Here is a 24,461-nt window from a genome sequence, read left to right as displayed (position 1 = left end):
TCCAGCTGCGCCTGTGCACGTCCCCGCGCGGGGGGACGTCCCATGTGGGTCCTCACAACCGCCAACCCCACCTCCCCCAGCCAAAGGTCAAACGTGCCCCCGTGTTCCCACCACCCCTGCTCACCACAAAGACACGGCCAGGGCAGCAGGGCCGGATACAGGACTTGGGCATCTTTGCTGTCCTGGGGGAGCGAGGGCTTGACCCTAACCACACCTGGGCGAACGTCCTACCAATTGCTTGCAGAGAAATCACTCCATAATGTTCACTAAACAGTTTCCCCACACCAAGTTTATTGGCAATTTATTTCAGTCAAAAACTGCACATTTGATGGATCTGGCGCCCTGGACCACGGGACTGAATCTTTGCCTTCACAGAGCTCCCCTGAGCTCAGCTGGACTTTGCACAACAGTTCATCTTGCACGAGCAAAGCCTGCATTTGCATTTCAACAGTTTATTTCCAGCAAGAGTTCAGTAACTTGTTGGCAAGAGTGCCTGCATTTAGAGGTCATTTGTTCTGTTGCATCTGGAGGAGAGGAGATAACTTTAAATACTTGTAATCAGCTTATTAACAAAATGGATCAGAAGTTAGATACCATTTCTCCTATGATTTTAGACTTGTAAACTTCAGGAAAACAGGTTAGAGGAAAGATCAAAAGGATATTAACTAAGGATCAAGATCAAATTAAGCCGGATTAAAATAGCTCTACATGTTATCAAGTATAACACAAGGCTTTGTTGCAAGGTGGTGTGAACGTCTGGATAAATTAATCTTTGGCCTTCAGCATGGGGAAAAAGTAGTAAAGGAGGCCTTTGGCTGAGGAGCTCAGTTATGGCATCACACAAGGTGCTTTGAAGGAAGTCTGATGTGGCCTTGTTCACATGTTTGGCTTTACATTTCTCTTCTCTTCCAACTCACTTTGAGACAGAAAGACACTGAAGGGTGAAAAAACCCTTTTTTGGTGGAGAGAGGAGAGTGGAAGGAGGCATTTTAGCAGTTGTGAATTTCTGGTGACAGAGCAGAAATACATTACATTTCAAAGACATAATTCTAGGTGTTTCATGGTAAAACCTCAAAGCAAGCTGTTGAGATTCTTCAAAACACTTGAGAGCTGCAGACCTGTTGAGGTCAACAGCACTGCATAGATGTACAGAGCTTGGAAGAATTGGAGGTTTTGACACATAAGAGCCCAACAAAATAGGGTAGCTAAAGTACATGTATAACTTTCAGCATAAAAATTCCTACTCCTCTGCCTGTCTGTATCTACCTGTTGTTTCTTGCTGTGTAACAAGATGGTAAGCTGCCCGGATGAAGGGCTTTATTTTGATTTTGTGTTTCTACAGCACTTAACACAATGCACGTACGAACTACAAACGTACTTAATATCTCATTGAGTGAGGACCTTTCTCTCGGAGAGATACTAGAATAGATGCTCATCCTTTTTGGCAAAGCCTCTTACAATGATACAATGGAAAGTGGGGCCTCTTTGGTAAGTAAAGTATTACTCCATTCTGTTAATTTCTTTCTCAATTTTCAACTATAAAGCAAATGTCTTGGGAGATTAGCAGAGATTTCTTTTTCTTAAGACTCAAATTAACCTGATTTCTCAACCTGTGAAATTCACACCCAGCACCTCAGCTCTTTCCTCAAATAGTTCTGTGCTCCTCCCTCCACATATCACTGTGCAGGGTCACATCAATTTACTCCATGAGTAACTGGCAAAAACATGGTGTCACCTTCCGTGTCCCACCATTCATTTTTCCTCCTCTCTCAGAGACTCTGGCTTTTTCCATTTTTACTTCTTCTCACTTTTTCACTTGACTTAGTGACTCAAGTTCATCTCCTTTACATCCACTTTTATCCATGCTCTTGTTTTTTGTGTTTTATTTTTCTCCTGTTTTATTCTTTCTCCCATAATGATGTTTTCTTTGGTCTCTCTCCGCAGGTCCCACAGGCTCCTAGCCTGGCCTTCCTCCTCCCTTCCCCTTCCTCAGTGAGATGCTGGCCAGGGTTGCTCCCCAGATCTCCTCATCTCCCATCGGGCATCTACCACTGTTGCACCCCTGAATCTCTTTTTGCCACAGCCTGTAATGATCTCTTTCTCATTAAATGTCCAAGGCAGCAATCTATTCTCCTCCTGTCATGCCTCTGTCCACTTCAACAGGCCTTCAACAGCTCACGTGCTCTTCCTTCAGTGTATTCGCCACCCCTTCTTACCTTTATGACTGTCCTCCCACAGCTGCTTCCCATCCATGCTGCTCCAGCAGGACTTTTGGAAGATCTGCTCAGGCTCCATCTCTGTGCATGATCACAGGGCCCTGTCTTTTGTCTCCTTCTCTTCTCTATTACTTCTGGGCAGTCTTGTTTACAAACACAAATTGAGCTCGTATGTTGATGACTCTCAGATCCATCTTTCCCAGATCTTTTTCTTCGACCCAAATTCTAGTTTCCCTAATCTTGTCCCATGGACGTATACTCTACTGAAGGACAGCAGAGCCTTTTCTCTTCAGGTTCTGCCTTGCTGCTAGTCATTACCTAAATTTGGAGACCTCTCAGATCAAGCCTGTGCCTAAAACTTCCAGACCTGTTTTTATATGGTATCAATAAAGTGGGACCTTTCCCTAATCAGCCAAAAAACTAAAATGAAGATTCTGGTAGTATCCCGTATCATTACAAACCCATTTTCTTTGGTCTCGCACAATGCCGCTGCAAGTGCCAGTCTTCTTTAACCATATCAAACCTCTCTTTAAAAGCTCTGTGACATCAGATTTTTTCCTTTAAATGCTCCATAACATTGAGAGCTACTTGTTTTCACTTCCAAGGCCCTTCATAGCCATTTCCTTCCTTCTCTTTCAACCATTAGGAAGCCAACTCTGACCACCCCTCACCGATTACAAGCCTCAGACACTCATTACATTTTCCAGCAAGCCCTATTGCACAGTCCCTCGTGCTGGTCATTACCCTTTGCAAATGCTTGTTATTTTCCTCCACCATCCCAAATTCCTTCGTTGCCGCACTTCCTGGAAATATCGCGGTAACTGGCTTGCCAGCACTGGGGAGCGCAGCCTGCCGCTCTCACGGAGAAGGGCTCATTTCCCCACACTCCCCCGGCTGCTCCTGTGCCCGTCATGGCCCGCGGATGGCAGTGAGCTGGCCAGGGAAAGCAAGGCAGGGTCCCAAGGTGGTAGCCGTGTCTATGGGCTTTCTGTCTCTGCAGGCTCCTGTGCAAAGCCTGACTTGACGGGAAGATGGAGGCGCTAGGAAAAGAGGGAATTTACCAAGTTGTGAGGAGCCCGAAACGAGGAGCACCCTCGGACAGCGGTGCCCGTTGCTAGCGTTCACTTACTGCGTGATGGCTGCAGCTGCATGGGCTCAGTGGAGCAGGAACAACCCTTTCTGTGCTATGCTTGCAGGACTTGTCACCCCGTCCTCCCTTAGCAGATTTATTCATGGTTAAGGCTTCTTGAGTTATGGTATCATTATGATGACCTTGGCCTTAATAACACTGATTTTCTATACATCATTCTTCATAAGTATTTCTGTTTGTGTCTATTTCTAGCAGAGCAAAACTTAAGGCTTTAGTTGTTCTTACCTGGCAAAATTTATATTTTTTTCCTAAAAGTACTGGATTTTTGTAGAGTACAGCTAATCCCTGCAAAGATATGGCTCTAACTAGGGTTTCAGCTTCCACTTTCCTTTAATGCACTGTTCATAACTGATTCATTTAAAATTGCTTCCTTTAAAAATTTGCCAGTGTTTTTTTGAAAGAAAAAATCGGTTTGCTGAAATAAATCATATTATCAAAAATATTACTGGAAACACCTGCATGAATATAAGGGAGAGACATTCCAGATGAAAGAAAAAAAAAAAAAAAAAAAAAAAAAGACAAGAAAAAATGCAACATTAAAAAAAAAACAGCTACAGTGATCTAATGTCTGAAGGTTGAAATGTGTGAAAAGATGATCTAGAGGTTCCTTCCAACCCGATTATTGTGAAACTGTGATAAGCAAATGCAAAATCAGACACTGCTCCAACAAACTAGGGCTGAAGAAGCCCTAAGCCCTAAATTACACAGCACCAAGATTTAAATGTGAGTAAATAATGTCTAAGGTATTGAGTAGGAAAGATAACATGGAAATCCTTGAATACATTCTTAAATATTCCTCTCTCCAGAAAGAGGGAGTCTTAAGCAACAGAAGTCCTGGGAAAAAACAAGCGCCATCAGCTCTATAGATGGTTCTCAGAGGCCTGTTTCTTCCATCAGTCTGGCATAAAAAACATCTTGTGACTCAGACTCTTTCCTCTTGATTTCTTTCACCTCTTGGGCTTTCCATCTCTTTGACCCGAGCAGCTGTCCAAGGCAAATCTCTTCCCTTTCCCACCGCCTGTGCGGCTCCAGCTCTCTCCCGCGTACGAGTTAGGCTTCGGTTTCATTCCACGCAGTTTCAGATGCAGCAGTTGTCACTCGGGGTCACGTCCCCCTCTGTGCACCAGGGCGAGCAACGGCTGTTGGCTTGCTGTGAACGCTGCGTTCCCAGTTATCTGCCCTTCTGCTGCTTCCCGTGAGGTCAGCCCTGGGTGCCCATCAGCATCCAGCTACCACGGAGCACCCTCTGTGCCTGAAAGCAAGGTATGCAAGCAGGTCTGCTGCTGCTTCTGCTCAGCAGAAGTGTTACTGCTTCTCTGTCTTAGGGGAAATTCTCAGAATTCTCCTTAGTCAATTAATTTTATGCCATGCAAGATAAATGGTTTGAAGCTTTTGAGCTGCAATCTATAGAAATGTACATTCAGTTAGAGTTTCTACATCCTCTGTTCAAAAAACAGCCCTTCGCTGTTATATGGAACAAGGAGCTCATCAAGGCAAGCACTGCGGCATAGGTGAGATCCAGCTGCAATCCTACCCATCATACAAGTGGTTTCTCAGAAATACAACTTTGGTTGGAATGGTCAGGGCGCTTCAGGCATATGCATTCAGGTTTGATTTCCTCAGTATTGCACATAACAGTAGAATTGTGTGTGTGTGTGTGTGTGTGTGTTTGGGGGGGGGGGGGCTATGTATATTTGAATATGTATGAGTTCAGTCACTCAAATCAAGCAACCAGTACATGCAGGGAAAGTTTTAGCTGAAGCAGGCAAATTGCACAGTTAGCAGCAGCTGGAAACGGGGCCTCGAGTAGCACCAGGCAGCACCATTAATTCACATTGCAATGCCAGCACTGCTAAACAGATGCCAGCCAGACTACAGCCCAAGTTCCATTTCCAAAACAGTTTAAACCAGGACTTGTATTTACTTGTTAACTCTCTTCTGTTTTACATACAATCATGGACATTTTACACCATTTCCATTTAGCAAAAGGTCTGAATGCTTAAATCCTAACTTTAACATGGAACATTGAACAATTCTTCAGAAACTTCCAAAAATTATACAAGGAACTAAGCTGCTAATTCAGGCACTGTGGTTAGATTCTGCAAATACTTTCCGGCCTCATGCTTCTGTACTGAGAAATAGCACTCCCTGACAGAAATGAGTATTCTTCCTAGGAAGGCACTGACAAGCAGTGGCCACGACATTTGCAAACACACTTCTCCAGTACGACAGCTTTCCCAGTCACTGGCACATTTTGGCCAAGATTTACTGTCTGAATTAAATGGGATTTCTGCTGTAAGCTCTTACAAATTACTTACAATCTGAAAACTCTGACCTGTGGGAATTAGAAAAGGTAACAACACTACTTAAAATATCACAAGGCTGAATAATTTTTCAGTGACATACTTTGGTCTCAATGGAGCATTTAATAAAAATTCTGCACTGGTCTAAAGAGCACACTGTGACACGCGACAGAGCCAATTCCACTGCAGCTCCTCTGAAAATCAGAGCACAGACATGCTAGTGAAATCACTTATTTTTGCATGCTATGTACTCATAGTTTTAAAATCTAGGCCTCAGCACATATATTCAATTTAAAACCCCCTCCACAAAAAAATATTAACAGAAGTAGCTTTTGTTAAGTGTTTGTCACTAGATTTAAAAATGTTACAAGTAGCACATATTTAAGCCAATTGCAAGAAGCCCTGACTTCATTTAAATTCCATATCTATTGATTAAAAAAACACAAGGTTAGAGGTTTTATCTCGATTCAGTCCCCATTTTAATTGTACCCCCTTACCGCTTCAGTCTTTTTTTTCGATCCTATCACTACAGACATTAAGTAATAATAATTTTGCAGAGCACTAGCACTTCAGTGCTGGAAATGTGGTAGTAAGGGACCCTTAACTACATACAAGGAAAACACGGGACGTGTACAGCAGTGTTCTGCACTCAGTTGCTGGCCTGGGCAGGGCTTTGCCTTGATGTCCAAAACCAAATGGAAGAGCCTGGTCAGACACCAGCATCTCTGCACAAACCTTCTTTGGGTTGCTCTCATCGTTGCAAACCTTTATGATTTGAATGACATGGGTAGGATAAACAATCTTTATCTTAAGCTACGGAAAGTGCAATTAATGAGGGTGGCTCCCCCACAAGTGAAGTTTTGCAATACTTTCAGTGTATTCTAAACGTACTAGTTGTATAGTATCTGTGGTTTAGACTTCATAAAAGAATAATTTATAGGTTACAAAAAGTCATATGGAAACTTTTGCATAATCTGCATAATAAAATGTAATTACAAAATTGCTTATATAAGCTGGAGATGACGACTATAAATGCAGCTCTGAGCACCTTTCAGTTCATATACTTAACTGTCAGGATGAGCAATTGCACCATGGAAGTCCTATATTCAGAGACAGACTTGGCTTTCTTCCAAAGGAACTGTGCCCATCATTTCCTTGGAAATGAACTTTAAGAAGAAGAGAGTGGAAAATTGATAGGAAGATCATTTGGCTACTAAGAAGCTGAAAAACTAAAATTAACAGCAATTCTAATGCAACACAGAATAATCAAAACTTGCAAAAAAGGGGTGTTTTTTTTGACTGTTTTAATGCATTTTGAATCATAATGAAGAAAAACATTTTACATCTAAAAACAAATCAGCAGAATAATAAAAAGTGGTTCCACATAACTTAGAAATTCTTCTCCAAAAAGGTGGTTTTCACAGATTTAGGCAACACATAAGATGTCTCACTTTCGATTTTCCTGATTTTAACATATATACAAAATTTGTGAAAATTGATGTGCATTACTCGAGAGAAAGAGACATAAAAGCTTGATTTTGCCCAGTGATGAATTTTCTCTGAAATTCTGCATCAATACTGAAATTGTAACTGCAACTCTCCTCCATTTTATGAAATGTTGGACATTGTTCAGTGCTGAAAAGCTCTGTTTAGAGCATTCAAAGCCATGAAATGTTTTCCACATATTTAGTCAATGTAACATTGTTCACTACCACAGCTCATGTGTAATTTGCTTAAAGGGGAATAATGGCCTCAGTTTATCTTCAGTACAATATATAAAATTAAGCTAAGCGATACTTTAGTATTTAGCTGATTAAGTATTAGCCTGCTCATAAGAACGTGGCTCTAGCACCTTCATTGTTTTTTTCCCTCCCCCCTCAAGTGAAAGCGAGTTAGTCATCCCACTCCTAGTGCCAGAGGTTGGTCCCTCTGGTGATATAAAAAGTTTGCAGTAGAGATGATTAAACTGCATAGAGTCTAGTGGTCCTGTGTTACATATGTATTTGAGAAGCTCAACAATTTAGTGTAGCAGAATGAAAACCAGTGACCCTTTCCCTACCTCAGATAGTTAAAGAGTTAATCTTTGCTCAAGATATCTATGCACAGGCCACACTGAAAAAAAATGCTTCTACTGGCTGAACAGACATTTATTTTTAAAGAGCAACAACCTGTGCTAAGTTCTCTCTTTCAAAAACTAAAAATGAGCCTTTTTTTCCTAAAAAATAATACTTACAACCCAACTTCAAATGTTTTTACCCCAGTACTAAAAATCCAGGAAGAAAAAAAGTGAAAATAAACTTTAACAGCAACCGTTAAGTCTTCTGATAACCAGAGTTAAAAGTCTGTAGCTGCTTTCCCCAACCTCACTAGTTTCAGTACTGAAACCGTTTTAAAATATTAGTTATTTATAAATCTTTTACTTCAAAAAAGGGGGGGGGGAGAATTTAAGATCAAGTTACTATGACAACCTGTACTATGAAGATAACACATATACTCTTTATTAAACTCTTTGGCCCTCTTATCTCTCTCAGTGTTGTACTCCAAACCACTTCTAGGTCACTGTTTTCCCCATAATTACGCAGTGATGCATTCACTCTTTCATCCCATTCTACTCCTTTACCTTTATATATTAGTTAATAGGAGATACCAGCTTACACGGCAGCCTTACTGTCATTACAAGCACCGTTGTAGAGGACCTGAGCACAGCTGTAGCTTCACATAATCATAAGAATGTGATTAAAAGTCCGAAATATTTAGTATCTTATGGTAACCCACTTTAAGAATCCCATTATAAGGGCACACCCTTGGATCGCTCTAACCCTCCATCTTACACTGTGATATGTCAGACGATTAGGGGCAGTATCTCCCTTCAGGTAAAAGGAAGTGTCTGTCTGAAGCAGCCTTTCTGAAGATGTCAGCTGCCACTTGCATTTATTTAAACAACCAACAGCTGTGGTATAATGTCATGCTGCCGGTGCAAAAAAAGACTAAACACAGTGAGAAGCAAAACCAGAGTAATATCATTTGGGAGAAAGAAGGGAAACCTACATAATTATCCCCCTTTGGTATAAAACAGGGACTGTAGCAACCCTAGCCACGGCTGAGAACACAAAGGTGACAGATGATGTTTACTTATCGTATTGCTCCATTAGCTTTAAGTGTTAATTATCTTAAAGATCACATTTAGTATGATTGTCTTTCCTCTCATGTTAAAGACCGTACTTCTGCCAGAGACCAAAAGTGCTTCCTTTCTAGGCTACAGATAATTTCAATGCATCTTGACTAACATTCATTTTTGAGGTAGTACTCATTTACTTTGTATTGCTGGCTCAAAATAAAAATAAGGGAAGTGAGCACAATTAAAAGTACGCTCACTGTAGGTATATATATATATATTAAAAAAAAAAAAAAAACTAACAACAATAACAGAAAACATGATTTCATTTCTGGGTAGATCTCCAAAAAGAATCAAATCCTTCTTTTAAAGGTCAACTCACATTCACTGGTAAAGTCAAACTTTCATAAATGGTTTATAACAATAGCTATAAACTAAAGTGCTTCAGAATTTGCTTGACAATTTTAGTGATAAGATTTACAATATTCTGAATTTTTGCTAGTGCGAAATGCCATGAGATTAGAATCAGTTTTATACAAGAAGGGCAGAATGAACATTTTTCTTTTTCAAAAGAAAAGTATAAAAAGCATCCTGAATTAAGTTGACATTCTGTACTCATTATAACTTGCTTATATTTTCCTTCAAATTTACTATTTCTCCAGTAACTAGAATAAAAATGGAGTTAAGTTGCACAATACTGCAGCACTAAAAAAATAATTCCAAACTGATGCAAACAGAAAAATGTTTACAATCATACAACTAATGAAATTCACACTTCACTTCAAAGTTTTAGGCCTGCAGATTCTTTTTAACACAAGGCAGATATGTAGAGTCATGGAAAAATGTAACAGACTGCTATATAATCTCTACAGTAACTACATAACTTTCACATTTATGTCACAAATTTAATGCCCTACTGTTTATCTAATAAATGCTAAATAACTTATGAACATTTATGTGCTCTATGCAACAGTGAACTTATTGACCAGTGGATGCCAAAATATAAAAGTTGATACACAAGACAAACTATTTTTTTTAAAAAAATCACATTTTCTGTACAATTCATGCAAACCGTGCACAATGTGGTAACAAGAACAACATTTGCAAAACTCTCCGTTTAAGGATGAGCTTTTACAGCAACAGCAGACCAGTATTTAGAAAAGTCTGCAAAAGTGAAGAAGTCCATGGCAACATAAAATGCAAAAATACTTCCAGCATTTCATTTTTCTTGTAACAAAGCAGGGATGTTGATGTTCCAGCCAATAGCCTGACGATCAAATCCACATGTAAACAGGTTACATATTGGATGGTCCTCACTCCATGCAGAGCAGCAAACCATTCTTCTGTGGCCCTGTAACAGTTTAGGAGATACTAGTATTACTTCAGATATACTTTGAAAAGGTTTTAAATCAACAAGGTAATGTGAACTGTAGGTTTTTTTTAAATAATGATAATTTATATTTTGCTAAGGCTTAGCATGTATTCCAAACAAATTTTACATTCAAAAACTTTAAATTAAATACAATGACTCAAAATGAAAACATAATAATGCTCAAGTTACTTTTTACAAATGGTATTTGGGAATCCTAAGGTCTTAGTTAGGTTCATCTTTATAATGATAATATTCCTCAGTGTCAGCACTGGGCCCATAATAACAGAAGCATACCAACAAGCCTATCACAATGTTAAAGTTTTTCCAGGTAGGTCTAGCTATTTACCATTTTGCTTACAAATGTAAATTGAATTTTGATTTTAGCATTTTCATTTATAGAAGCAATCTTAAAATAAGGCATTACTTGCGGGTAACTACTTTGCTATGAGTTTGCAAGATGAAGTGCTGATTTTATTGTTCATCATATTCATAATACAGAAAGGATAATAATAGAGCAGGAAGAATGTTATCCCATTACTGAGAAAAAGCAGTGCAGAATCTATTACTCAAATACAATAGCATAAGAAATGCCCCAAAGAGCATTTTGGGCAACATTCAAGTGAAAAAAAATGTCATGTTTTCTGTAGTGCCTGTCTAGGAAATACTAAAAAAAAATTAAGACTAAACATTTATTCACTAAGACTAACCAACAGGTGAGTGTTTAGTCTCTTCTCTGTTTAGGTGAATGTTCTTAAATTTTTCTTCCCAAATTCTGTCAACAGTGGCTGCATCCACTCACATAGCTGGTCGCCATAGATTCGTGAGTGATATAGGAAGGACATAAACCACTGCTCTTACACGTTATTGTGAAACATACTGTTTATGAAGTACGTGAAATATGCCACAAAACCAAAGCATTAAGAAAAAAAAAAGAAAGAAAGAAAGAAAAACACCATGCACACACGCTCAAGTGACATTAGATAATTAACTTCACCTACTCTAGTTTGTTCCATTAGTGTTTTTCACTATGCAAAGTAGCACCACAAATGTACAAATCTTCAGTTTGGAAAAAAGGAATGATGATTTGGTACTTGGTCCCAAATACAAATATTTATTTGCATAAGCATGGAGAAGGGGAGCAGAATCTATCACAGTATCACATGAAGTGACCTCACTTTTTTTTACTTCTTTATAAAACAAATTAAATATGCTGCAATTGAAACAAATATGAAACTTCAGCAAGTTATTTTCACATCAATAGGTTAAAACACATTTTGAAGGCTCTTAAATATTTTTTGTTTCATAAAGTTTAGACACTAGTATCGCTATAACAAGGAGAAAAATTATGATGAAATTCAGTTAACTGAAACCACCTTTCTGATTTCAATTAAAAAACAATCCAAAAGGATGTTACTTATTTGCATGTTGGTCATTTTCAATAATTAACATTTCTACAGACAAGCTTCCTTCAGTATTTCTTAGCTTTTAAGCCAGAGCTAAACCCTTGTTTTAACCTTATATGAAAGGGAAGAACAGACACACTTTAAGGCTATAAAATTTCAGTTACCTGTCTATTACTGCGAGGGAGGCGTGCTAATCGCACTCCTGACATGTCAAATAATCTAACCTGTCGGTTGTCATGTGGAAGGGCAATGATTCTTTGACCAACACATACATTAATCCTGCAGAGAAGAGACAAAAGCAGGTTATGTACAAAACAGTGAGCCTGGCAAAACAGATTTTGACAGTACGAGTTTCAGTTCACATAAAGTGATTTTTCCCTAGTAGATTTCAGAAGCAGAATTAAGTACACTAAACCACTGACATGTTTTCTGTAACACTAGATGCTCAAACAGGCTTAACCTCTGTACCATATATACGAATCCCAGAAAAGCAATATGATGCATCTATTAAAAATGCATTACTCGTGTATTCGTGTATTTTATGAAACAACTTCAGAGCTTTTTCTAAATCTAATGAATTTCACCATACAACCTTAGTCACCAAATTAAATTTATATTCGATGAATTAAGACTAGAAAATTCTAACTCAAAAGTCTGTTTACCTGTTGACTGCAGAGTCTGTACGGATAGTTGCAATAGGAGACCTCATGTTTTTCAAATCCCAGACTTTTACAGTACGATCGTCGCTTCCAGAAACAACATTGTCTCCCACAGTGAAAACTGCTGATGTCACAGTGCTAAATGATTAGGAGCAAAAATAGGGTCAAACTCTAAAAATCTTCATTAAACTAACGTCCAATTTAAAGTTCTGTTTCTGTTCCTGTATTCCATTTAAAATGTTTACCTTGCATTTTTGTTTAAAACTAAAATAACTTGAAACATTAAACCATCAAGTGAGGATTTAAGAATAAAACATATTCCTACAAGAAGCCTTGTCACTTAAGACCTACAGGGCTAGGCTGTTCAAAGCGCTAAGAAAAGAAGCCCAGAAGGAAAAAGTCAGTCTGGAGACACCTCTCACATTCCATTTGTCCTAATATGAACTAAATATAACACAATATAGTTTTTATTGGGATAAATTTTCATAGTTCAGTCTCAAGAATTCTTAATTCACTTATATAGTAATTAATGTCCAGTAAGTATTCAGATAATCAAAACAGAATCAGTAGTATACAGTAAAATTTTCCTTCTTAGGTCTTTTGAAATCAATAGTCAAATTCCTGTATTTTCCATCCAAAGACTCTTTTTTAAAGTTACCTCAAGAACATATATGATTTATAGCATAGACAAAAGAGATCCAAAATTCACAATTTGAGATAAAATTAATACTATTTTGAATACACAGCTAAACATGCTATAATACACAGCTAGAGCTTTAAGTATAACTCTACTAGCAGTAACTCTCAGTCTCCTGATTTCTAACATTCCTATTCTACAAGTATCTAAAGTCTGATAGTAAGATAAGAAAAATGGCAAGTTGTCTTGAGAGAGAGACTCCCAAGAATCTTTTGGGTGATCTTAAGCGCAGCATGTTACTCACAGGAAAGATTACACACAGAATTTTATTATAGGAATAGTATACCGTTGAATGTGAATAATTAATTCTCATGATGAGGAGATGTTTTTTCAAATCAACTTTTACTTGTACCTGTTGTTCCATATTAAGCAATTAAAGTTTCTGTGCTTATGTTAGTACTATGTAAATTCTCAACTCGTTAAAAAAAAAAAAAAAAGTTGTTTTCTGCATACTGTACTAACAAAGCATTTTCATCTCTCCCTAAGATAATTACAAAAAGACTTCTCACCTCTGTTTTTATAGATTTCATTTAATAACCTATCTTGTAACTTGGGTCATGCACATCAATTTCTTAGAATTCAGTAATTTTAATTTAAGTTGTCTTTTGTTACTGTCACTTTGGTTGTTCTGCAGAAATTTGAATTCATGTCCTATCCAAGCTGCTGATTGAGATTAGCGCTAGCCAGGTCACAACGGACCACTTTATGCAGGCCTCTTAATTTAAATTGACACCAAATTAAGTTTTAATTAGGATGAAGGCCCACTTTATTCATGATACCAAGTTTCCTAATGCTTTATTAGAGCACAGCTAAGCCACCAGGGAGATGATTATAATGTGAACCAAAAGGTCTTTGCCTAATCTTCTGGACTTTACGAATCTGAGTCAAAAAGTTAAAACGTATCATGAAAGCCGTAACTGATGACTCTCTTTCATTAGGCACCTTAACATTTGGGAAGCTCTATCACTTCAGGATAGAGCTGGCATGTTCCAAGAGCACTTATCTTCCACCCACCTGTACTCCATAAACTTACTAACAACTGCAGGTCTCTCTTCACTACTTCTTTATCCAGGCTGCAAAATATCTCAGTAAAATGTTCAAATTGGAATTTCCAAGCTCATCCCCTGCACACAAATTCTTTTCCCCCAACCTCCAAAAGGAAAAGGGGAAAAAAATGCACTGTAGTTGCCACCATACTCAATATTAAAATGCAGCATAAAGGACTGAACATTAAAACAAACAATCAAAGCATTACAAGCTCTATACCCAGCAGAGTTCGATAATATGTATAAATTTTATCAAGTCTATGTTAGTACAATTTTTCATCTCTTTTTTCCTAGACTAACTGGAAAATTCAGAAAAAAACTAGCTTTGTGCTAAAATTTTCATACCTCTATCCATTCGAAAGAGACATTTCCAAAGTTGAGTTAAATTCTGCTTGTATTTCAAGAGAACAGTTTGCAGAATTGATCCTTCTAATATTACTGGTGACAACACCAAGAAAAAACTAACTTAAAATTAACTTTCAGACTTGCACTGAACTCAGTACTGTAATACATTTGAAATAACACTATTTGTAAGTTTGAAATTGGCTATGAAATACTTATGTATTTTAACGCACACTGTGGGACTTTCCTTGTGCACTTCAGCAGAAGGAATCCAAGACAGAAATAAAAAATAAAATAAAATAAAATAAGGAGCTTTGAACACAAAGGCTAGCTATATAACCAGGAAATGAATACATAGGATCTGCTACTAACACAAAGATCTAATTTGTTTTCCCATCATACATCTTATTCCAATTACAGTTGTAACATGTTATGAAAATGTCTCAAAATAATCCTCCAATTTCAAATGCTTTTTTCACAACTTTACACAGCTTTACAACTCTTTGATCTCATATTGGTTCTCCTTTATCACTTGTCACTGTCAAATCTGGTTAAGATTTTCTGACTACATAAAATTCTCTTTCTTTGATTTATCATATTTCACATAAAAACATTCAGAAGTATTGCTGTGCAAACAGAATGCCAATTCAACCCTTTCTTTTCCTGTCAAAAGAGAAACATTTTCAAACAAAAAATACTTCCTTTTCTGTATTATTTCCACTGTAACTATAAATTCTGATACTACTGGATAAAACAAGAAAAAGCTTATAAAATAAAAATGCAATGAATTTTTCCTGTAGTTCTCTCTGATAACCAGACAAATGATAGTAAGCCAGAAGGAAGACTGCCAAGCCATTTTCAGTGACATCCTTAAAGAAGTTTTGTAGTCCTGCCCCTCTACCTACCACCTCAGCAGTTCATCATTTTAAGACACTGCAGTCTGGAATTTGCATGTATGTGTGACTTGAAAAAGATTTTTTTAAAAAAATAAAATAAAATAAGGAGCTTTGAACACAAAGGCTAGCTATATAACCAGCTTTTACTGAACCTAGTGTTTACGATCAAGAATTTTAGTCCCATAGTTTCAAAGCAAAAAAATCTGTATCTGTACTGCATAACACAGTGCTACACCTGATTCAATCCTCACAAATTTCCCATTTTCAAAATACAACTGCAAGCCTAAAAGTTTTAAGTAACTTCATACCACGGCTAGCGAGGCCAAGAGCACATCGCTCTCCCAAGACTGACAACTTGGGGGAAGTTACCAGTACTCGACTGACCTCTGCCTAGCAGTGTTTTCAGTGGCCTTAGTAACAACCAAGTGCGAGAAGTTTCTTTATGTGGAACACGCTCATTTAAAAAACAGATTGACACTTAAATTCAAGGACAGGTACAACTGACACCACGAAGAAACATGAGGAAACGTTGTTGTCATAGCTTTTCTTAGGCATTACAAATCATGCTTTGCCTCCCGTGCTATTCCAATTTAAGACTGCTCTCAAGATAAGACAGATGCATCTCACCAAATTTTAAAAATATTTTTTTGAATTAAGACAAAAACAACAACACAAAGAAAACCCACTGTTTACTCAGGAACTAGAACAGGATTTCAGTCCAATTTAAGGAGGAAGGAGAGGATACAGGAAGGAAAGTCTGCATAGGGAGAAAGAAGTTGGCACAGCAGCCAATATACAAATAATCCTTCAAAAATATTCCCTTCCTAACTCCACCCACACCACAAAATTTAAAGGATTTGTTTCTGCATTTTCTTCTGACTGTTTTTACTCTCTGTTGATATTCGCCTTCAATTTGTTCTAAGCAGGCTGAAACTGTAGTTAACATCCTCTTGGCTAAATTAATAATTGTCAACAAAAGATCATCAGACCCTGTGTTAATGGAATGCTAGAAGACATTAGGTTTTTAATAACTCAAAAAGATGACAGGTATTGTAGGACATTAAAAAAAAAATTGGCAAAGAGGAAACAGTCTTATGACACTTTAAACCATGGGTCCCACAGGGAGTTTGGTGTGCTACTACTACTCTCCCGAAAAGCTTCAGACTCCGCCAAACCCCAGTAAAACTCATTTATCTTGTCGCGGGGAGCAGCCGAGCGTGTACTTCCAGCTGACAGCGTGGCACTTTCTCACCACACACCACTGCCTGATCTGGAACATCCTGCTCCCTCCGTGGGTCTCAATCAACAGCAAGACGGTAATGCTCGCACTCCTCATTAGGCCGAACAGCTGTCTCCCCAGTCACACTGAGACACAAAACTGTTTTGCATAACAATCTGCTGAAATTTCACACACAGGATAAAAAAAAATGATGTTGGAAATGTTGGACCATGAAATGCTGATGCAGAACACTTTTTGGCGCTACATCAAAAAAAAGTTAACACTGTTCTTCCCACTTTGATACACAGCTTATACCAAGATTTGCCATTAAACGCTAAAGATGGCCTGGTTCTGTGCCTGCAGAGAGGCATCTACTCATAAGCACCAACCTGCATGTTGGACTAGGTGTGGAAAAACTGAACTAAAACAGAGCCATCAGATATATTCAACAGGCATCTCACTGTAGTTAAGCAGCAAAATTTGATCGCTCAGATGTGTCTCATATTTTAAATAATGACAATATTTTATCTAACCTAAACCCACAACTGCGACAGTCTTTTCCAGCCAATAGGTCACTATGCAAAGTGCATCTCCACACAGAATGGTCCGTGGCCAGTGGATAATATGCTGGGAAACTAGGACATGGGTTTAAATCTTCAAGATATGGCCAATGTGTTGCTCATGTGAAAGGTAACATTAACATCACATTTTAATGCCTTCCTAGGCATTAGATGCTAGTTTGATAACAACTCCTTGGAAACTTTATAAAGTTGATTACTTATTATTGTGGCTTACAAACCCATGTTACATTTATGCACGTGCACCAGTGTTAGTCTAACACCACCTGAATTTTTTCCTGCTTTCTTTGGAGTTTCTCTAGATGGGTCAAAATAAAGGACACATTTACTGAAAAATAAAACACACAAAAGAAACACCACAAAAAAATAGCTTATGATTGTTCCTATTCAAGTGCAAAATCAACCCTCTTGAATCAATTTAAAATTTTGAGAAACTGATCCTAGTTATAGGCATTTGTTGAAAATAGTACAAAAAGGGTCATAGGACCACCTAATCTGTGAAGTTTAGTGGCCAGTAACTGCTTCAAATATTAGTCCTTTTCTTCATTATCACTGCAATAAAACCTTACAGAAAATGTTATGCCCAGATCTATTAAGGAAAATTAGGCACATGCATACTCACAAAGTTCAGATACAGACACATGAACATAAACATAGAAGAACACTTTTCAGAAAGTTTTGCCTTTCCCAGTCCTTACTAGGAGTCTTACAATTGTAAAGAATATTTTCATACATAAAGCTTTGGAGAAATCGGGGAGTAGAGGGGGAGTCAGAAAACAGAAAGTGACTCAGATGAGCTAAAGGCATGTAAAACTTGCTGACCCCTGCCTGTCTCTTTTTTAAAAGACTCACAAAGAAGCTACCAGTCTGAAAAGCTAAGTTTGACCAATTCAAGGCTGGGTGCTTCAAGTGTTAGCTGTTATGGCTGCTAATAGCTCTTCCACGAAAACTATTCAAACCTTAACATGCTTTATTTCAAGCATATATCCAGCAGGGAAACCAAACATATTTTACATGAACATGTTTAGAAGCACAAGAAAAAAATATTAATCCCAGAGCTTAAGCTGCTGGCTATAATCTTCATGTAAAGTATGTAAAGAATATGCCACATGAAAAAGTGGAATTGGAAAAACAGTGTTTGAAATGCAAGTTTGGGGCCATTGCCAGACAACCTGCAAAATAAAATATTTTAAAAAACACCCAACACACTCCTAAGAAACTGAACAACATAGGAATACTAACAGTAATAGATTCACCCAATGTTTCATAAGAAAAATTTTGCAATATTTCTTACAGCAGTTGTACTGAGAGATCCACACATGAGGAATGCCTAAGAAGGTATTCTTTGAGTAGAAAAGAGGTAGATAAAGCATCACTAATGGTATTAAAAGCAGAAGCAAGCACAGGAGTATCTCAAAAAGAAAAGATGGTTTAAACTGGTTGTACCCTACGGACAGTAGTCCAACTTGCAACATTTTGTTTGGCACTAAAGGCCTTCAAAAGTTAGGCTCTTCACAGCCTAACTTTTAATCAAAGATAAATTTGTATGTCTAGAACTATCTTGATATACACTTTAACTTCCCCAAGAAAATGTGGCTGAAATCTCTAGTAATAAGAATATCTAACAGTGACTTTGCAACATTGGGGATATCTAGAATGAGATACTTTCCAACAGGGATGTCTAATGCCATTGTTGCAAAAATTTTTTTCCCTCATCACTTAGTTGGTCTTTACTTACTTGGTCTTCACTTGTACTTAAAAGCAAGCACATACTAGCATATGAAAATTAAATCTTAGGAATAGAGGATCTATAAAAGCCTACTGAGCTAGGCAAATTTGAGCATCCAGGAAACTAAAACAATCATTAGTCTCTTGATGCAGAATGCCATTTTGACATTAATTCTCAATTCACCAAATGTCAGAATTCAGCCCAGGATCGTAATCAGCTCCTGCTTAAATATTTGTACATTTTCTTAATTCAGATTTTCCAGCAAACAAAGGAATTATATTTCTCTAATTTTTAGAGAATAAAAAGAGATTTCATCACAACCTAAGTTTCTACTTACATAGAAAACAAAGATATTCAATATAACAGAAAGGCAAAATAAAATGTAATGCCTAGAATTTGAAGTCAGGCAGACTCAGACTAGGGAGACATAAACAGTTTAACAGGGAAGTTAGCTAACCATTGGGATGAGAAGTTTTCAGGATTTACCAAGGGCTACGTTGAATTCCTCATCACTGGAAGAACATAATATACAAGCCACAATTCTACTAAAATTATCTTGTAATTCAAAGTAGGCATTAATTCAAGAGGCATGCTGACCGTAACAGATCCCTTCTGACCTTGTTGTAGGAAGACTTTTTTCTTGGACTGTGCCACAATTGTCATGTGACTATATGAAATAGATTGTTCTGAGCACATAACAGCTTTCTTTATTAAAAACATCAAAAATCAGCGATTTCTTAGCCCATTTACATAAGCTATAAATAATCTCTCATAGCTAACATATATACATATTTTGACAGGCTATTACTTTATGGTACAAGGCAATGAACAGTAATTGCTTTGCATTTTTCAAACTCAATTAAATTTATAAAATCATACTGTGAATATAACAAGATACCTTAATCTCTCAACACATCAGCATCATTGTACTATATTTTCATAAGATACTGCACTATTTTGACTAAATCTTAAATCTAATTCATTAAACAAGAAGTCGAAATTACACAACCCAAGTATGTCTTCAGCATGCAGATAAGACGTATAATACTGCAGTGAACAAAACCTGAGTTCATGAGCAGTTTAGAGTCTTGATTTCCTTCCTCACATTTCAAAACCTAAAAATTGTTCTTGTACCAAGAGTACAGAGTTTTAAGAGACAGAAGAAAGAATGCCAGCCCTCCAACGTCAGAGGCTGATACCTAAGAGTTTCTAGTCTCTTGTCTGAGAGGTCAGCAGGTTTTTGGTGTTTCTGAACAGGGAATGCAATGCTGCTGAAAAGAGGGCCGCGGTCCCCCGGGTCCCAGGCTCGCAGCCAGCGGCAGAGCTGCAGTGCCATCTGCCGGACTGGTTCTCCCACTCGTGTTCAGGTAAAACTTGCAGGCTCCTTCACCATACGGCTGTGTGATCATATGCCATCAAACATTATTTAGTAAAAATTTAGTAAAAAATCAAATCTTTTACAATAATATTCTCTAACTCTTGGTACTTGAAGCAATCTGCATCATCCCACATCACATTTTTGTATACATCACTTTGCAAAGCCGTGTATGTCACCTTTGAGCTTTCACACAACTTTTAATATACTCTGTATCAGTGTGACTAAGACAGGGTAGACGTGTTCAGGTAGAACAGTTATAAGAAGAAATATAAGATTCTTGAGGTGCAGTATGGTGTGATAAATGCTCTACTTTGCACTCATTGAAATGATTGGTGTCTAGTCATACTGGTTAGCAGTTGATCTGGATGAAACATACAGGAAAAAAAAACAGTAACTATATACAGCTCCTGCTTGGCAAGAAGCTGTTAAAACTTAGGGTTAACAATTTTACATCATCAGGGTTAATGTCGAATTTACAGAATTGTTTTTAAGATCTTATAAAGTATTAAAAATTTGGGAGGATATTTCAATAGACATTCAAGAAAGACAAAAAAAAAGAAAGAAAGAAAAAAAGAAAAAGCTTTGATGAATCTAAAAAAGAAGAGTATCAACTATAGGAGAGGACAATGGAAGCAGACAAGAGTGAGGCCTCCTGCTTACTATCAAAAATAGAATTTTTAGATAGGCCACATGTCTACCTTGCATTCAGTTTTACTTCCAAAAATAGAATTAGTTCAACCTGAGCAGAAGATGCATCAACAGAAAACATCGAAAAGGTGCAGCTGCTCCTTAGGTAGTGAATCTAAAAAGGTAAATACCTGTCTGAGCAGTGCTATGGGGATTTATCCTCTATTCTACACCACTAAACTCTGCACTACGTATGTTTTCTGGTGAACAGCTAAAATAGTTTCCTTTATGCTGCTTAAGGTGAGAAGATTGTTAAAATGAGAGCAATTTAAACATATGTTGCCAATAACAATAACAGGCCAAAAATAAAATCCTTAATAGGAAGAATCCTTCTTGACTGTGAAATTCTGAGCTCCAATCTCCCTTTTGACCATATTTTTCAGTAAAATACCCATCTTCCATAACAGAATCACCGCTTCAACAAAATAATAAGCAAAACAATCTTAGACATTAATAGTAGCCACTTTGGAAGCCCTTAAAAGTTGGAGTGTCTTTGGCGAAAAAGCCTATGCCAATGTTAAGAACTAAGAGCATTCAAAGAGCAAAATGTAGACAAAAGACAAAACAGGCAAATGTAAACATGAAGACAGTTAAAAGCTGGAATAAGAGTGATATTGCTCAAGGTCTATACCATAAAAAATAAACTCCTTGATAATTTATAGATCTCAGCGATAGACCCTGAAACACCAGCTATCATCCCTTATGACATGCACCATCACCCCAGATCAATGTGATTTGATCTCAACATGTATATGGAAAGACACTAATGTCAATCATGTTCCTTTTTTCTCCAAAACAAGTTATAGGACAAAGTAATGAGGTACATCAGGTTAAAAAAAAAAAAAAAGAAAAGAAAAAAATGCAAGCACCAACAGACATGTAAACCCTCAACTTTCACAAGTCCTTCTAGAGAAGAAGATAGAACAGCAGGAAGATAACAAGAAACAATTCTAGGATAGAGACTATAAAATTAAGCCTATCGGGAAAAGACAGCTATTTATACGGGACGATTGCCATTTATCAAATATTTATCTGGTTTGGGAGTCTTAGAGGGGATGAGTTGTTTTTTAAAAGAGGTTTTAATTCAGATAAAGCTTACACCTAATAGCTGAGAAAATGAGAAAATGGACTTAAACTTTGTCATAATCCAAACTACATATGCAAATGAACAAGAAATGGAAGTGTAAATAAATGTTTGGGTTTTTTTGTTTTTGAATTAGTACTTACAATCATCTTTTACTTAGAATATTAAATTTAGTTCCCTAAACAGTTAAGGTCAAACCTCCAGAACCTTAAAAGAAATGAACTTACTTCAGTAATATGTTTCAAAGTTTTCCATATATCCAAACTCTGATTAACAGAAAGGTAAGTTATCAACATATCATGGATTCTCATGACTACATTGTCTATATTCAACAGCAGCCAGCATAACACCTGGAAGTCTACAGCAGTAACTAAAAGCGTTACATCAAAAAGATCATTGTTTTGACAGAAGGTAGTGATTAGTGTTCTTACTTTAATTTCTTTTTTTTCTTTGCACAATTAGAAACTCTAGCTTAAAAAGTAATCCTTATTTTTTTTTTTCTGGTTCCAAAAAAGTAACCTTTATCTCACACTGAACACTGCGACAAATAAAGGGAATATGTTTCATCAACTTCACTACAGCAATATCCCTAAGCTCCAGACATAACTGATGGCAGAAAACAATCTTCATACCTTAAATTTTAATGGTAGTTTTTATCTAGACTTACCATATATAAGCAATATCACACCAAGAGCCCTGGCTGCTGTTTTGGAAATTAAGTACTGCTGTACTATATTTGAAGGAGGACAGTTAGGGGTTTCTGTGAAAATCAGTCTCATAAAACAGGGGAATGAACTTAGTACCTCAAAAAGAGCATAGGAACAGTTTTGTTCAGATTAGCAAATGAATATATTCATACTTTTGAATTTAAAAAAAAAAAAAAAAAAAAAAAAAAAAAAAAAAAAAAGCTATAAAACAAGTGTCACTTACTCTGTGTGGCCCTGAAAGACATTCACAGAATGGATAGAAGGATCTCTGAAATCCCACAGACGGAAGGTTGTGTCACGTGATGATGTCACCACAAGACGCTGGGTGGGATGTGTACAACAATGTGTTAGCTCTTGGTCATGCCCTACAACCACAGATGAAAACGTATAAAGTAATGAAGTAAGACTTTTCATATCCACATACACTGGAATGAAATGTCAGTAGGACAAAGTTCCTCCTCCCCCTGCCCCAAACAATTCAGAATAATCATTCTGAATTCTAACATTACTGCTGTCACACAAGACGAAAATTATATTTAAAAGCAAAACAAACTATTACTCATTTCACATTATTAAGAGGCTGTAATTTATTGCTTCTTAATATACCTATCAATAGAGCAAAGGCAAAAGCATCCTGATACACTGCATACTCAGAAGAGTAAAAATATCATACTCAGAGCATTTGCAAAGTTGGGATTTTAGAAATCACTATAGCACTGAGCAGTAGCATGAGTCTTGTGCATGCTTCCTTTCTGCTCCAGAGGAAAAACTTGCTTTTCCAAATGTTTTGGTGTCTACAAGTAATCCCCCATGTAAAATAAATAAGCAGTTTTTTCTTTTTGAGAGTGAAGAGATACCTGTCAGAGAATGGACGAGTTCAGAGGTCTCTACATCATACAGATTTGCTGTCCTATCCCATGAAGCTGTCACAGCTTGCTTCCCCCCAACAAGCCAGTCAGCTGCTATGACCACTCCTTGATGGCTTTTCAGTGACGTTAGCGGGACTCTGACAGTGGGACAATCACTAGAACCGTCTCCATCTCCATCAGGTTCATCTTTATCTGAGAACTCAATTTCATCTTCTCCAGACATTTGCTGTAAAATTCAAGAGAAAAAGTATTAATAAATAGAAAGGAGTGTCTAATATATGTTACACTTTATAGCACTTCCCCACCCCCTTAATGTAAATCTGGGTAATGTAATTCTATAAAATATAACCTCTTTAAGTACGCATTTTCAATACTATCAGAGAGTTGACGGTTATGTTAGAGCTAAAAATTCTGGAAGGGTTTTTGAAATGAAGGATGCATTTAAACTACATTAAGTCACTTACTCATCTTATTCCTTCAACAGCCTGACAAGTCATCATATATTCCCTACACTGCATTACTCAAGTTTCATTTTAATAAATATATATTGAGGGACTTATTTCCTTTAAATTTTTAAACGCGGTACATGCTGGTGACCACTTTTAATCTTTGAGAAGACCATCTTTTGCAGTCATTATTTTGATCCTAATGGATAAAAATATACTACCAGACAAATCTTGATGCCAAAAACATCATCCCTGCCTGACAGTAAGCAAACTGGATGCAAAAATAATTTATTTTCCTACACCAGGAAGTATTAACATCTAAGCTCTACTTCACCAATGCAATTTTTTTTTCTAATACACTTCTTTTTCACCATGTTTTATTATAAAAAAACAACATTTGTACTACTCTTTCAATATAAAAATGCTAAACCAAATAAACTGAATCAAATATTTTTCATTCAAGAGTCTAACCATGCATCTCATATTGTACATCCATCTCTCATCCCTACTCAGCTTATTAAGAAGCTCAAGCTATAAGCTATCCTGGTCTTCAGAATCTAGAGCA

At 37.1% G+C, this 24,461-nt stretch overlaps 1 protein-coding gene across 3 annotated transcripts in view; it reads right to left on the bottom strand.

Moving 5' to 3' along the window:
- Positions 1 to 6,971: 6,971 nt before the first annotated feature.
- The window catches only part of WDR37 (WD repeat domain 37), a 44,659-nt gene continuing 27,169 nt past the window's right edge, over positions 6,972 to 24,461 (bottom strand). For all 3 annotated transcript variants that reach the window (XM_062568878.1, XM_062568877.1, XM_062568879.1), the window contains 5 exons: positions 23,439 to 23,676; positions 22,805 to 22,946; positions 12,222 to 12,356; positions 11,724 to 11,838; positions 6,972 to 10,135 (listed from right to left, as the gene is read on the bottom strand). In XM_062568878.1, the coding sequence (XP_062424862.1) occupies positions 10,004 to 10,135; positions 11,724 to 11,838; positions 12,222 to 12,356; positions 22,805 to 22,946; positions 23,439 to 23,676 (762 nt within the window). In that variant the 3' untranslated portion in view covers positions 6,972 to 10,003. The remainder of the gene's footprint in view (positions 10,136 to 11,723; positions 11,839 to 12,221; positions 12,357 to 22,804; positions 22,947 to 23,438; positions 23,677 to 24,461) is intronic.

Source organism: Rhea pennata, chromosome 2, assembly GCF_028389875.1.
Source record: "Rhea pennata isolate bPtePen1 chromosome 2, bPtePen1.pri, whole genome shotgun sequence".
Lineage (NCBI taxonomy): Eukaryota > Metazoa > Chordata > Aves > Rheiformes > Rheidae > Rhea > Rhea pennata.
This window is presented reverse-complemented; position numbering and strand designations above follow the sequence as displayed.